Source organism: Berghia stephanieae, chromosome 1, assembly GCF_034508935.2.
Source record: "Berghia stephanieae isolate SIO BIC M18660-M18661 chromosome 1, UCSD_Bste_1.3, whole genome shotgun sequence".
NCBI lineage: Eukaryota > Metazoa > Mollusca > Gastropoda > Nudibranchia > Aeolidiidae > Berghia > Berghia stephanieae.
The window spans coordinates 5,962,728-5,979,796 of record NC_088360.1 but is presented as its reverse complement, the minus strand read 5'-3'; the positions used below and the strand labels follow the sequence as shown (position 1 = coordinate 5,979,796).

Sequence of the window (17,069 nt, the reverse complement as noted above, 5' to 3'; positions counted from 1 at the left end):
CAAAATTATAAAAAGATGTTTTGTTAGTGTACAATAAAATCGTTGATCAGCATGCCGTTAAGATCACGTGTTGAATAAGAATTTCCTTCTACCACCAATACATGCGATTTTAATGCTAAGGGAAACTGATGACTTAAATAATGTATGATATTTGAGTGGTTTGGTGGACGACTGGATCAAACTAACTATTGATACATTATCAGTGCTAATGACATGCATTAACTGGTGTGTCTCACTGTTGAAAACTGCACATATGGACCGAGCAAGTTTTATCAATGAACGCAATTATAAAAGCCAATAAATACACTTGCAGTGGACACATCATTTTTACGTTGGTTTGAGAGTATTTCCATTACAAAAGTAAGACCATAATAATAATAAATTAGATGATAGGACTTGTACAAGTAAATATTATATACTCGAAGGATTTAAACCAAACAATTCCGTTGTTCCTTGGCCAAACTGTTTAAAAAGTCGGGTTGTTTAAAAATTTTTTTTTTTTTAAAACCAGAACAAAGCAAAGACAAAAGAAAGAAAAAAAAATCAAATGTTTTTTTTTTAAAAATAAAGCAAGTGATGCACTTTGCTCGTCCGTACGTTAGACGAAAGTAATAGCTATGATATTTGGTTTTGTTTTACCATCCAGAACTGGTGACAATTTGATTAAATTAAACCACATAGCAATTAATTTTGTATTTACAAATTAACGTGACTTTCCGACACACACACACACACACACACACACACATATATATATATAATATTATATATATATATATATATATATATAGCTAGGCGTCGTTTGACGCTATCAAATGAGTAGTAAGTAAAAAAGGGATGTCATAGGTAACAAGGTTAATAAAACAATATAAATTGGCGATAATGATGAGAAGACAAACCACAAATGCCAGATTTGTAAAGGCATGTTATATAAAGCTAGTCCCACAGAAATGGAAGAAGCTGTGCTAAATGTAAGATTTAATTCAGACGTATTAAGTGGAAAGCAAACACTTATTTTCTTTTTCATTGTCGTAAGTCAACTGATGCCGAAATATCAAATGAAATTTTAAATGCCAAACTTGTTCAATAAAAGACAATTTCGGGGCAAGGGGGGGGGGGGGATTATCATTTTAACGCGCCATTTAGGAAGATCGTTTTATACAAACCCTAACATATCCGCAGTGTACCGCAATGAACAATTGATGGAAATCAAAGACACATAACAACGATATTATGTAAAACTTAATCAACTCCCCTTTCCGGTATGGCTTTATCTTAATGAGTGTTATGTCCTAAAAATAGCAATATTGCTTAAAAATAATGCCGTGTTAGATCGAATCCAGCTGGAGGAGTAGGGGTTAAAAAGAAAGAGAGAGAGAGAGAGAGGGAGAGAGACAGACAGAGAGAGAGAGAGAGAGAGAGAGAGAGAGAGAGAGAGAGAGAGAGAGAGAGAGAGAGAGACCAGAATCTAATTAAAACGATGGTCCAGTTCGTAGTTTAAGACGCAAGCAAACATAACATTTCATCAAAGACGCCCCCATCTTCAAGCTTCAAAATAAGAAGAGCAAACACATTGTGGCGACGTGGACGAGAAAAAAAAGCCTTGAATTCTTCACAATGTCCGTTGAAATGTCTCTTCATTCTTCTCTCGATTTCAAGGATGAGATGACATACTTTGATTGCACTGAAAACGACAATGGCTGTGTGTACAGGTGTTCTTCATCTTTTAGATAGATAATCTATCTACTATCAAACGCCTTATTCTCTACAAAAGTATTTTTATTTGGGCGTTCTATAGACCAACCGCATTCTTTTCTTTTTTTTTTTTTTTTTTACAAATCCAGTATTGGTTTCTTAGAACACAAAGGTAAACTCACAGCTTTATCCTTTACAGTAAACAAATATAATGTGCCATGTAAATTGTGACAAAACGGTTGTTAACAGCTGCCTAGGTTTTAAGAATTTTTAACAAATTGGTGTTAATATCTCTAACGAGATGGGAAGTTTCGGGTCAAATTAAAGGTCTCAGTGACCAAATTGAGCGCCTATAAAAATTGAAAGAAAAAAGAAAAGAAAGAGAGAGTGTGAAAGAAAGAAAAGAAAAGAAAACCCGGTGCTTTTCTGGTAGATTAATTCCTGTGGTGGAAATTTAGCAAACTCTCGGTATTTTTCATTATGAATTTTGTTTTGAACAAATTAGGGGTTAGGTCAATGCCTCGAGCACACGTAAAAATAATTGTACCGTCATCCTTTCAGTAGTTATATCATCATCTCGTGTTCTGTCGAGATATTTGAGGAATAACAGCCGGCTATGGATCATAAATATAAACTAATCACAGCCACGTCTCCATTATAATCGGGTTCTCTGTGATTCGAATGTAAGCCCCTACACTCTTTCCTGCTTCTTCATGTACAAAATTTATTGTACAGATAAGCGATAACGATAATGGTAATCCCCATGCTTCTGTTATTATTACTATTTTGACTGTGATGGTATCTAAATATAAACTTGATATTTGCCATCTTTTTTTATAATGTCCCTTCAAACAAACTGACTGTTTCAATCTGAAATAGTGCATTCAATGCGCAATTAAGGGGGGTGGGGGGGGGGGGTGGGGGGAAGAGAGAGAGAACATTTAAAAACAAAAAAGTAAAGAAAAGAATACTTCATTTGTTTTCTTTCCTGACTGATAGTTTTAAAGATCTCAACCACCAATTTATCTTTTCCACAATCGTTTCAGACTGAATGCTTATAACACTCAGACAAATGCATTTGCTTGTTTGGCCATTTTGCCACGTGTACAGGTAGAAATCAATACTGAGGACATCTTGCTGGTGAGCACTGCTGGTTAGGCCAATTGTTCTTTAGCAGGGAACGACCCTGGTCCATTTTGCACCCTTTGACAAAATCATACTAATTCACGAAGATAGGATACCAGTTTTTAATTTAAATTCATGGGCTATGTTTGTTCTAGACATTGCCATGGAATAAGAAAAATAAAACGAACCTCATTGATCTGTTTCTTTGTTTGTTTTTATGTTTTGTTGGTTTTTGTTTGTTTTTTTTTTTTTTATTTTTTATTTTTTTTTTTTAGGGGGGGGGGGGGGGGCTCTTGGTTTGTTTTGTTTTTTGTTGTTTTTTATATTGGGGTTTTTTTTCGGGGGGAGGGGGGTTGGTTTCTATCTTTTTCTATTTAAAAAAAAATTATATTATGTTATAGTGGAACCAAAAAGAGTGATGAGTGTGTTGTCTCCATATAACGGGAGAGGGCGTTGGGAGGGAGGTGAGGTGGGGAAAACAGACTTTAAAAAAAAAAAAAAGAAAAAGAAAGTAACTTTAACATGGGGACAGTTAACTATTTATGAATCATAAACTCGAATGTTTCACATTCGGAGGCTGGGAGATAAGGATCAGAGAACCCCAGCCACTAATACAGATAGTGCAAAAGGGAAAGCCAAAAGCACGGATAGTGCAAAAGGGAAAGCCAAAAGCTAATCCACAAAGACGACACGAAGACAACTCCATGCAGCGGGAAGAGACAAGACTGACATATTGATGTCTCTAATCACGACCTCTCCCCTTATACAAAGGTACAATGATCAATCATCTATAGGGAGGAAATGAAAGGTAAGACATTTCCCCCCGCTATTACAGATAAACGTGTGTATGGGAGACCTTGGTTTGGATGGCAGTGATAGGAGTAAATGGGGTTATGTGCGATAAAAGGTCGTTTTCGTGCATAACGAGAGTGACGAAAACATAAAATGGTTTCAAATCAGTTATTTAACACTGAAAACTTATTTTCTAACGCTCCTGTTTAAAATGTTCAGATTATTCTCTTTAAAGCAAAATAAATAAATAAATAAATGAATAAATAAATAAATAAATAAATAAATAAATAAATAAATAAATAATTTTAACACACTTTCGAAGGTCGGGGGGTGATGAAGGACAGCATGCAAAGATTATGCAAACATTTCTTCGAAGCATTTCAATAACATCAATTCAAATTCAAATTTTCTCGATTATACATATACTATACTATGGATCATACGTAATATACGATTACAGCACGCTTTTTAAAATATATTAATATATTCAGTATAGGGTTGTATATTTTACTTTGTCCATCAAACACCTTACGACATCACCTCCGATATTTTGATAAGTGTTCTCGGATTTTGTTTGTCTTTTCCACATACGAACTATAACCCACAATACGGTAAGCTATACGGTAGAATGAGTCAGGCTTCATGCAAATTTTATAAACAAACAGCGCGGTGTCACATGTCTAAATTTAGTTTCATTGTTTTAGTTTAGGCTAGCACTATTCAGTATCTGATACTGAATAGTGGTTTTGCACTATTCAGTATCTGATACTGAATAGTGGTTTTGCACTATTCAGTATCAGATACTGAATAGCGGTTTTGCACTATTCAGTATCTGACACTGAATAGTGGTTTTGCACTATAATACGGTGTTTTTTTTCCGAAACCTGACAAAGTTATGGGAAGAGTGCAGCTGTGGGAGTGAATATGGGACTCAGAGAAGTGTACACCAGTGGGGAGTGAACCTGGGACTGGGTTTCGGCGGGTTTCTTAATAAAAACAATTACTTTTATTATAATAATAATAATATATAATAATAATAATATAATAATAATAAAATAATAATAATAATAATAATATATAATATAATATAAAACAATAGTATAATATCAACATTAAAGTATATTTCAAGCAAATAAATTATTAAAACAAAAGTTTAAAAAATAAAAAGACAGAAAGGAATTTTAAAAAAATATTGGGAAAAAAAAAAAAATGTTACCCTTACCGGTATTTGACTCTCGAACCTTAAGCTCAGAGTCAAACAGCTTATATGCACCATGCCATGGTGTCACTGAACTTCTAGAGAAATTTAATCATGTCTATTCAGACATTAAAAAATGTATTATGACTGCCTCTTTATTTTGATATTTTGAACTCTGTTAATTGCACGATAGCAGAAATTTAAAATTTTCGATCAAAAATATTTTTACAACTTTGAATCGGGCTGTCAGTTACTGCACATGTTCAATCTGGAAGTAGGTCAGCAGTTCAACCGAGATTGTCACACTTTTCACTCTCTCTATAAAAAAGAGTTCCTTATGGATACTGAATAGTGGCAAAGCACTATTCAGTATCTGATATTGAATAACAACTTCCTTTAGTTTAACCACCTTCAACGTGTGTGTAGAGATCATCTACACATCCTTTACATTTTAGATGAGTTACGGCACTTATAACTTGTGTCATTTTTTTTTTGGTTTTTTTTCATTTTATTTTTGTTTGTTCGTTTTGTTTTGTTTTTGTTTTTTATCTTTGTTTTGGTCTGTTTTGTCTTCATTGTCTGTTTTGTCATGTTGTTATTTTTTCTCCTGTTTTTTTTTTTTCAACAGTCAAAAAAAAAGGGGTGATTTAGTATAAGATAAAAATATTGATTCAAAGCACGAACATATCTAGTTTTAGTAATAAAAATATAAAGTAGGAAACGCGATTATCGTTGAAATTTTGAAAAATGCGTGCTGTGATAATTTGTTCGAACGTCGAGGTGTTATCCTTTCAAAGATTAAGGCATATGTATTTTCTGAATTATAAATGAAATTATGAACGAAAAGTCCCATTTCGCATTGATAAAGCGTATTAATAAGAAATAAATAAATCAAAAATAAATACATAAATAAATAAATAAATAATTTCAAGTGGCGAAGTGTGAAAAGTGAGACAATCGATATTTCAGAGATCATGCCCATTCCCACACATTGTTCTCATGTCATCCTAGGCTTCATTTAATAACAAAATAATAATAATAATAATATATAATAATAATAATAATAATAATAATAATAATAATAATAATAATAATAACAATAATAATATAATTATAATATGAACGATTATGCTACGGTTATTTCAAGCGAATTTAAAAAAAAAAGAAAGAAAGAAAAAAATGTTGGCGAAAAGGACATTTATTACCTTTTTAAAAACTCAAACTAAATTCTGGACCAGATTACAGAGATGTTTCGTTTTAACCTCCTTATGACAAGGGTCCCAAGTTGGAATCCTTGCCTAAGCATCTTGTAAACCTCTTGAGAAAGAGTCTTACCACTTAACACGCAATTCCTGGTCGGAAATGGACATGAAATATTATGTACCTCTCTGCCCTCCTCCTCCTCCTCCTCCCCCCCCCCCCCCCCCCCCCCAACTCCAGCTTTCCCGTAGCTGACGTCATCGTGTTTACACTTAACATCCTCACATTTTAAATATACCTTGTTCATTGGAACTGAACACAGCTGTGTCATATAATAGAAAAACGGTGACAGAATGGTGATAAAAATCGCACTAAACGTTATGTTAAATAACGTATTTAATCCAACATATTTAAACCGAATCATTTATGTTTACAACGCTTTATAAGCAACTTTAAATGCGTTGAACTGGGCGTTTTAAGGGAGCCTTTAAACCTATTTATAGTCAAAAATGAACTATAAAAAATTTATTGCGTTAAGTAAGAGATCCGTAAAATAAATGTATGTGACAGGGGAAAAAAAAAGGTAAAAACAAAACAAACAAAAAAAACGCCACTTGACAAAAAACGGTGAATTCAATCGGATTTAAAAGGCACATTACAGGGACTATGAAGGGCCTAATGCATTACACAATGCAATATAAACAAACATTTTATCACATTAAAGTTTAATTCAAATAAACCAAATAATACACCCCCGTATGACAATTGTACATATTGTTGAGGGGGACAGGGGGGGGGGGGGGGGAGTTGATTATGCATTACCATGGTCACAGCGTCCATTTTGGACATTTGGCTTCCATTTTAAAATTGACTGCTAACATATTGAATGATGAGTGATAAAAGGGATAATGAGTTGTACAAAAAGTTATAGGAGGAGATATGGTTGATAAGATGTCTTGATACTTTAAAACATTAAACCCGAATGGGTTTATGATCACAATATTTGACTTAAATTAGAAGAAGAAAAACGTCTCTGCCTTAATGAATGAAAATCTTAAACATTGAAGCATCGCTCGATCCCGTTATCTCTTTATCCCTCAATGACAGTTTGCACCCTATAGTCCTTGATGACAAACCGATTTTAAAACTGAAAATAGAATCGAGCAAAGCTGATTATTTGGCTCTTTTTTTTCTTCTTTTCTTGTATTAATTCTTCTGTCTCGCCTGACACTGTATTTAGATATATTTTCATATTTTACTGTCTTCTGTCTCGCCCAACACTGTATTTGGACACATTTTCATATTTTTACCGTCTTCTAATCTCGTCTGAAACTGTATTTAGATAGACGTCTACATGTTTACATTTTTACCGTCCCATTACAATTTCACAGCATATTAAGAAAAAAAAATATTATCAAGATATAGGATCAGACATATGACTCATAACATATAGTTCAAATTTCAGATGCCTCTTGAACATGGGAAAAAGCGGTGACGACCTGAAGTCATTTCATTTTTTTTTTTCTAGTTAGAATAGAGTATTGCCTGTAAGATGACACCATATCACGACCATAGCTCAACATAAAAAGATTCAGTTTTCAGATCTAGATCAGTCATTTTAAAACGGCATGTCCAAGCTCAAGGTCCTGACCTTCAGCTTCCACATCGAGCTCAAAACACACACACACACACACACACACACACACACACACACACACACACACACACACGCAGAGAGAGAGAGAGAGAGAGAGAGAGAGGGAGAGAGAAGAGGGAGAGAGGGAGAGAGAGAGAGAGAGAGAGAGAGAGAGAGTCACTTGAAAAATAAATTCCTGTTGAGAAATATTTAAGTTCTCTTTGATATTGTCTAGTTATTATATGAATTGATAACTATGCGTCACTTATTATTATCATCAACATCATCATTAACATCATCATTATCATTATCATCATCATCACCATCATCATCATCATCATCATCATCATCATCATCATCATCCTCCTCCTCATCATCATCATCATCATCATCATCATTATCCTCATCATCATCATCATCATCATCATCATCATCATCATCATCATCATCATCATCATCATCATCAATGCGCAACCACAGTTAAAATTAATTTTGTTGAACAGGTTAATTTTGTATGAAGTAAAAATAAAAGGAAGTAAAAAGAAAAAAAGAAAAAAACAAGTTCGTATCAAGAGACAAAGTATATCAAAATTCTTGATAAAACATTGCTGTACATATAAAGCGTCGTATGTGTTTGTTTTTTTAAATTTGCATGCCTTATAGTCTATTTGACTACTTTTTAAAAAATAACATGGGAACTTGTAAAGATAAAAAACCCGGAGTTTTTTTTCTTAAAAGAGTAAATATTCTGTGAATGAAGGTCACAATACTGTTCACATAACTACAGGTGTTCAATGACCGAATACTATTGGGAAAGAGCTTGTATAAATTAAAGAATATTGACTTTGAAAGGTGGAGCATTATTTTTCTTTCCTTTTTTCTGTGCGACGGTGTAATCGTGTGTGTTATGACAAACGTCTTCGAGCGAGCCAGTTGGTGAAGCGTTCGGATCCTGCCCAGAGCGGTGCAAAATTAAGTCCTTGGAAAAGATTCTTTACTCACATTCTCTCTCTCTCTCTCTCTCTCTCTCTCTCTCTCTCTCTCTCTCTCTCTCTCTCTCTCTCTCTCTCTCTCTCTCTCTCTCTCTCTCTCTCTGTATTTAGATGTAAAATGAGAACCTGGCCGTTAACAGCGTTGTCTTTGTCGAAAAAAAAAAATGTAATTTCGCCTTAAAGCCGTTACGTCTCGTCCAAGATGCTAGATGTTGCTGTTGTCTAGAGACCCGTTATAAAGCGCTTTGAGCATGTTTAGTGGATATCACGTTGCGCTACATAAATGCTCCATTTTTTGTGGGGTTTTCATTGTAAATTTGAAACGTCAACAGCTTACTTTCATTTAAATTAACTGGATATTTTTTTAATCACTGTGGCCCGTTTAACCCTTCTAACAACCGGGATTCGATTTTAAGCTAACCTAACATGATGGCATCTTACCGTTTTCGCCGAGTGAGCAGCAACATCGAGTTGTTGAAGCTCGAGTCTCATCGTGGTTACTGCCCAGTTGGTAAAAACGGTAGGATATTGTGCCAGATTGTATTTAAACCTTTGGTACTGGCAGCTTATTGATATGGTACGAGGGCTCTTTCATAATTAACCGAAAAATGCCTGTAAAATCCGCGTTTTTTATGCTATCAACAAAATTCTTGCACGTGTTCATATCTTGACTCGTCCTTCATTTCTCTACGTAACAGCCAAGTCTGTCGACACACTTCTGCCAACGCCGCACTATGGAATAGATACCCTCTCGGAAGAAATTTCCGTCAAGGTTTTGTAGCCATTTCCGCACATGGTCAACAAGCTCTTCATCGACATCAAAGCGCTTTCCTGCCAGCTCACGTTTCAGTGGCCCAAAGAGGTGATAATCAGATGGTGCGAGGTCTGGACTGTGTGGTGGGTGTGGCAAAATCTCCCATCCATATTTCTCTAGCCAACCTTGCGTCACTGGTGCTGTGTGGGGTGTAGCGTTGTCATGTTGCAAAATGACCCCGTTGGTCAACTGCCCTGGGCGCTTTCTGCGAATGGTCTCCCTAAGCTTGTCAAGAGTTTGGCAGTACCTTGCAGCATTGATTTTTTCTCCAGGTTGTAAGGTTTCGAACAGAATAACACCACGACTGTCCAGAAAACAGTTCCCATTATTTTCTTTGCTGACCGCATGACTGAATTTCTTCGCGACAGGTGAGGATGGATGTTTCCATGTCATCGAATCTTGCTTTGTTTCTGGGGTGCAATGGTGCAACCAAGTCTCATCACCGGTGACTATGCTGTCAAAAAAGTCACATCGTATCCTAGAAAGTCTCCGCCGGCGTTGGCAGTATGCCCCGTGAACCCTGCGTGAGCTCTTGCTTCTTCTCAAAAGTTCCCTGCAGATGTCCAATTTTTATTCTTTATGATTGTCTGTCAATTGCTTAGGAACCAATCTTGCGCTGACTTTTCTGTAGCCAAGTTCATCAAATACAATTCTATGGGCAGAAGTTTCCGAAATTTCAAGACTGCTTGCGATTTCATGAAGTTTCAACCTCCTGTCTTGACGAATAAGCTCATCAACTCGCTTCACATTGTCTTCTGACATCGCAGTTATCGAACGCCCTCTCCCTTCCCTGTCTGTCAAGTCGGAATGGCCGGCTTCAAACAAATTACACCAGTGATGGACTTGTGTACGGCTTATAACATGCTCACCATATACACTCTGAAGTTCTTTATAAATTTCGGTAGGATTCAGACTTTTGGCGTTCAAAAAACGTATGACAGCTCTGATTTCCTCCTTTGACCAAGTTTCAAGGTGGGCCGCCATCTTTAAAATCGTCTAGAAATTCATTGTGCAAAATGATGCACTTCATAATTTCTGGGAATATCCGTAAGGAAATAAGGAATATCATGTCGTTTACAGAATTAAAAAATCTCCACTGGTTGCTGAGCAATTGGCATTTTTCGGTTATTTCTGAAAGAGCCCTCGTACTTGATTAACTTGCAAAGTAATCGTCATGGTCCCGATTCAAGTGAAGGTGGTACTCTTGTTTGTTTTAAATCTGTCCGTACACACTATAGTGGGTGATTATCTGGGTCGTTTAAATGTGATAAAAATTACTTTAAAAGAAACCAGCGTCAAATCGAAAGAGAAACAAATGTCACTGTCTGTTTATTACCAAAGAAAAACTGGATGGGCCTTATGATTTAAGTCTTTAAATAAAATAACTTTTTTTTAAAGAGACAAATCGAACTCAGCCAGTGGAAGGTTATTATGTTTTTACTTGAAATTTGAGTATAAGTTCTTATCTCATAGCATTGGTAACGCAAGTAACTGTATACCATCATTTTGACGATACAGAGGTGGAATATCCACAACATAGACTAGACGTATTGGCAACATCTCAATAAAAACGAGTCATACTATAAACCAGATCTGCCAACCCTTCATAATCCAAAAGTGAAATCAGAACGTCAGAAAATAGGAATTTGAGAAGAAAAAAAAATAGGAATCTTTTAACAATGGATAATTCTGTTTCAAATTGAGCACCAAACACATAAAGACAGTATTCAGGCACAGCTGGCAAAACTACATATTACAAGTATTAGGTAATGGACCGGGGAAGGGGGGGGGGGGGGAGCATTGCAATTAATTTTCCTTCTATTTCCCTTTTGGCAATCATTTTTTTAAAAATCACAACCCTCCCTCCCCCTGTCCATTATTATCATCATTTTTGAAAATCATAATTTTAGAGACAATGGTGGAATAGTGGAAAAAGGAAGAGTGAAAATAGGAATGATTAGGCCAAAATCGGACAGGGTTGGTAGGTATGTATAAACCCGCCCAGTGAAGCGATGCCTATCAGTCACACTTTCCTTCGCATTCCAAGTAACAAATCAAAGACGGCTAAGCGTGATAAATAGACATTTCTAATGCCGTACGCCTCCAAATTCCAAACAAACAATTAAGGGACCATTTTCGGTTTGACACAGTTACCCCACAACAATAACAAGAATAACATAACGCCGGGATAAAGCAACCATGACTCTTATTTATACTATCTAAGGGCTGAAGAAGGGGTCAGCCGTTCATACACAGATGGTATTTGTCATACACTGGTCAAACGATATGATTCGTTAAAATACACTCATCAAGTTCATGTCATAGAAAATAGAAATACACTACTAAAATTTCCAATGACAAAGTTCGCATTAGGAATCTATGGGTGACGTAGACTCTTCCTACGTCCCTTTCAACATGCAAAACAATACACTTTGGATGACATTGTCAGATGCAGGATCTTCGTCGGCGTGAAGTCGATTATGATATGAATCTAATGACAACAATAAAACCTTGTGTTTGTTGCAGTGAGATCAATAGGGTTTGTGCCTGAAACGCCAAGCATTGTGCACTCCTCTTATTTAGGGACCTTACCTCTCACTTTCTTCTTTATCTTTTAACAAATGGGATTTTAAATAAAGATTTTTTTTTAATTTTTAAAAATTCTCTTCTCTTTGACAGGGAGGGAGGAATTCAAATTTACTATCCTCATAAGTCCAGTCTACTTCCGCCCTCCATAAACAAGCATCGCCAATGCTCCGACATAACTCAAATAGTTACCTAACAAAAGAGTCTTCACGGTCAACGAATTCAGACATGAATGAGTGAGTTCCTCACAATACCACCGAGGCGTCCTATAATTGTCACACCCATGGGGTGATCTAATCGCATCTTTATGACAAATACAAAATAGGTATGCTAAACCTGAGGAATGCGCTGGATGTATTGGTGTTCAGTTCGTCTATAACCAAGTTACAATTTCGCAATTTGAGCAAATTAGTTTTAGATCTGAATACAAGATAAAGAAACAGACTACAAATAATGACTCTTACTGATTAGTTTATAAATTCTGGATTAAATGTAACAATGTTTAGAACAGCAGAACGAATGTAAGAAACAAGTGTTGACGCAATATAAAAAAAAAAAATCCAGCTTTAAAATCCAAATAAAAGCTACAAGGCGAATTGCAGGGGAGATGACTGCGTAAAAATAGTGAACACTTGGAACGATAATTAATTCCCTTGCTCGGCTCTTCATACTATCGAGTCTTCTTGTTGACGCACACACTGAACTCGGAAAACAAGGGGGGGAAATGCAATTTTATGTCAAGAGCAGTAGGCAAATAAGTAAAAGAATGAATAAGTAAGTGGGTGCGTTAAGTAAGTAAATAAGTAACAGTCGAGTGAGAAATTTTGTTTTAGGGAAAACAATCGGATTATTTTTTATAAGTAAATTTATTTTTTTTTAATTCATTTTAATATTTTTGTTTTTGTTTTTTTTTTTTGTTGTTTTTTGTTTGTTTGTTTGTTTTTTTTTTGTTTTTGTTTGTTTTTTTTTTTTTGGGGGGGGGGGGGGTACAAACATCTCTTAATCCAAAACAAACTATTCTATAGGTCCATTAATGAGAAATAATCAAATAGCACATACTTGATCCTCAGACGTCTTTTTCCTGTGCTCATCACGTATATATTAAAAAAGGTAAAAAGTCTTGAATTTTAAAAGGGTCTGGTTTAAGTATGCACATATAAAAATAGACGCCTAACATTCAAGAAAACCAAGCAAAAGGAAACAAAACGAACAAAAAATTTCAAATAAAAGCTTTCACTTGAAGATTGCTTGAAAACTCGATACGAATGACTGCAAAGGGAGACAAGACCAGAGAGATCATGAGGAAGATGGGGAGGAATTATTATATACTGTAGCAGGAGGGTGACAAAATAGACAGAAGTTTGTTTCGAATTGTTCATCGAAGTGGCGTCCATGATGGATATTCCATGAGGAAAAGGAGGGAGCGAGCGAGCGAGCGAGAGAGAGAGAGAGAGAGAGAGAGAGAGAGAGAGAGAGAGAGAGAGAGAGAGAGAGAGAGAGAGAGAAGGGGGGGGGGAGAGAAAAGAAAAGAAATGAAATATAAAAGCGAAGGACAACATTTGTTATTAACAGGCCTTACCTGGTGTTGAAGAAGCCTCTCCTCCAATTCTGAGTCCGTCCAGTTGGAATGGATGGTGAGGGGCAGGAGTCTCGATTCTATTGCGTTCAGCCATCGCCTCAAATTGCTGAGGTCGCATTCCAAGTCTGTCAGGCAAACCAAATGAAATTAAAAAGGATAGATAAATAAATTTCAGGATGATATCTTTATCAGACAACGGATAAGAGCAACCATAACAAATTCTGACACCCATTCAGTCGGAATAATAGTGTCGATGTAGACATGTTCACACAAGTTGAGACGAGAGGGGCAAACATCAAGGGAGACAACAGTATTACAAACATTAAAAACATAGAGATATATGGAGTTATGTCCCTTACTTTGTTCAAAGCTCGTTACTATGACCAGAATTTAAAATTATTTCCTTATATTCTGATTTCTTTTTATTTGTAAAATGTATAATTAGTTGGGCTCTTTTTTTTTTCTTCTTCTACTCTTTCTTTTCTGAAACTACAGTAAGATTTGAAATATATTCATTTGTCCAGAACTAATCACACACAGTCAAGCTCAGGTATGCTATCATATTCATTTACTGACAGTTTACAAAACAAATTGCATTCACCGTGCTCGTCTTAAATCAAATGACAATAAATAATGTCTGAGTCATAAAATGAAATGGAGGGCCGTCACAACGATGTAGGTCGGCCACAGACTCAAAGGTGTGTGTAATAAGTATGGTGCATTTGTATATATAACCATAAAAGTAACGGTCGTGTAAATACAAGTAAAATCGGTGCGGCGTGAATGTGTTGCCCTGTGCCGTAACACAGGAGAAAGAATGTAGCAGTCGGTGGCAAACATGACTTGTATTTGTAAAATACTTTGTGCCGAAAATGAACTCCAGCAGAGAGATACATTTCTTTTAAATTTCTCTTTTACTCAATCCATCCCAATAATTCATTTATTCATCTATATAACATCTATTTATTTATGTATTTATTTGTTTATTAATTTCCTTACTTCCATGTCATTAATGGGCCTTTTACAATTTTTTAAAAACTATAAAGCGAAATTTTATTAAGCAGGTAAACGTTTAAGATGGGGAAATAAGTAAAAATGAGAGAGAAAACAAAACAAACCAAACAAACAAACAAAAATCTAGAAAATCACAATATACAAAGGGAGGGGGGATATTTTCGACATGTGCACAGATTGTACAAGCTATTGGTAACCCAAAACATTCTTGAATGATCACAACAATAAAATAAAACCAAAAATGAACAAACACACACACACACACACACACACACACACATACACACACACACACACCGAAAACAAATTTAAAATGTATCGAGACGAAAAAAAAAAGGAATTAATACAAAAAGATAACTGCAATAATAACATCAACAATACATGTCATTTGTGCTCCGGTTCTCAATTGAAGAAACGCTTTTGAATTTAATGGATGTTGTGCAGGGTTGCCAATTCAGGAGGTAACAATTTACTGAAATTTTACACAAAACACATTGACCGACCCCTTTATGAGTGCCGAACTCCAGTAAAAAGACATTATGTACTTGTTTTCCCGTTTAGCAGGTGATTGGAAAACTGAATCTCGTAAATATACGTAAAATTGGCAACAGTAAGTACAAAACGAATGCGACATCGGTGTTGAAATACATTCAAATCTGGCAGATGATTCATGACCAATGTGTTTAAGTTTAGGTTGTGGATAGCCATTTAGTGTTCATGGGTCAGGCTCGGATGATAGATAAATCGTACCATCACGGTTTTGGGCGTCTTTTAAGATAGGATAAGATATGCTTTATTGATCCTTTATGGAAATTATAAAGTATCACATCGATGTGTAAACAGGGCATTTCCTCATTCTGTCATGACATTCATTCATTAAACAGACTTGAAATAAAGACCTAAACAACAAGCATTCTTAGATAATACATTTGAAAGTAAATGAATTTCTGAAAGTATTAATAAATAAATTAATTAATTAGAAAAGCTTGTATCCTTTATTTTAACTAACTAAATGTGAAATCTATGTAGGTAGTAGATCTCAAACTCAGTGTGAAGGGTATCAAACTTGTGCTATCATAACCATAACACATTCATTATACTAAGCTTGAGATAGTCTAGACTAGTATATTTTTTTTAGTATAAATGAAAAGAAATTTAGATAAGGCAATTTTTTTTCAGAAACGGGGCGTAGTTTTTGTTGTTGTTTTTTTTTGGTCACAAACAACGAAACCACAGTAGGCCTATATTGCTGATGTTTTAAACAACAAATAAAATAAAATAATTGGGGTATTTATCCTTTATAACAGTAACATAAAAAAAGGAAAGCTATGGAGAGATTTGAATGGAGGGATCGTACCACAAAATCATCTCTCGTGGTCTCCTCTACGACAACCTCATTCAGGAGAATGAGTGAGTGAGTGAGTGATAGATTGGTGAAAATGTGGGATAAATGAATAAAGAGGAAATGGAAAATAATAGCGGGACATTACACCAGACAACAGCTTTAGCTATACGGCAAACACAAGACCAGTTAATGCATTCATATTGTTTATCGCTTTGAGACAGAGAGACGGGTAGATAGATAAGAGAGAAATCCTCAACCAGGACGGTGACAAATAAACATACGCTATCCTTAAATAATAACGCAGAGGGCACAATGTATATTTTCTAAGGTAACAGCAGAAGATAATTGTTTGATCTGTGTATAACAAAACGCTAGCGATAGCAGTGACTGTCTTTATTTTAAACCAGGACAATCAATCATCGCTAGATATAGACAAGACATAATTCCAATAACTATCTTTTATTTAAATGTCGATTGTTCACTATCGCCTCTTTATATTAAGCGTTATCTCATAATAAATACGATCAACAGTAAAGCTTTGTAATACCGTCATGTTTGGAACAATTTGGAACCGAGATAAGCATTGCAATCTTTGCGGTATAATGAATAGCGAACAAATTTATAATCCAGTCCATGGTCATCATTAAGTTTAAGTTGACTATAAGCGAAGTTGAGGACATAGAGGTGGGGGAAGGGGAGGGGGGGGGGAGGGGGAGTTCGCCTGTGCACGGTTGTAAGGAGCAGTTCCAGTCAGAATGGCAGAGAGAGAAAAAAGGGGAAGAAATCGACTTAGCCTTGGGGCAGGTGGACATGAAACCACCATAATGTTGCCAGTGTTCTGTTTTATGACTATGCAACAAACTCTCAGGAGGCCATGCATAGCAAGCTAGATGTCCTCATGTGTAAAAGCAACAACAGCATCAGATGGCTTCTTGTGGGGTAGTCCAGGCGATTGCTGTCACCGCATATTATTATGCCATGATACTTTCGTGTTTCCTCATGGCAGCCCCCCCCCCCCCCCCCCCCCTTTTTTTTTTTTTTTTGTCTCCTTCCTCTAATCTTTACCAAGGTCAGAAAGTATAATCGATGAAGG

General features: G+C 35.7%; 1 protein-coding gene across 12 annotated transcripts in view; it reads right to left on the bottom strand.

The window, feature by feature from the left end:
* Positions 1-17,069, bottom strand: part of LOC144966583 (uncharacterized) — a 199,079-nt gene that overhangs the window by 69,458 nt on the left and 112,552 nt on the right. For all 12 annotated transcript variants that reach the window (XM_078903273.1, XM_078903345.1, XM_078903359.1 and 9 more), the window contains one exon: positions 13,618-13,742. In XM_078903273.1, coding sequence (XP_078759399.1) covers positions 13,618-13,742 — 125 coding nt within the window. The remainder of the gene's footprint in view (positions 1-13,617; positions 13,743-17,069) is intronic.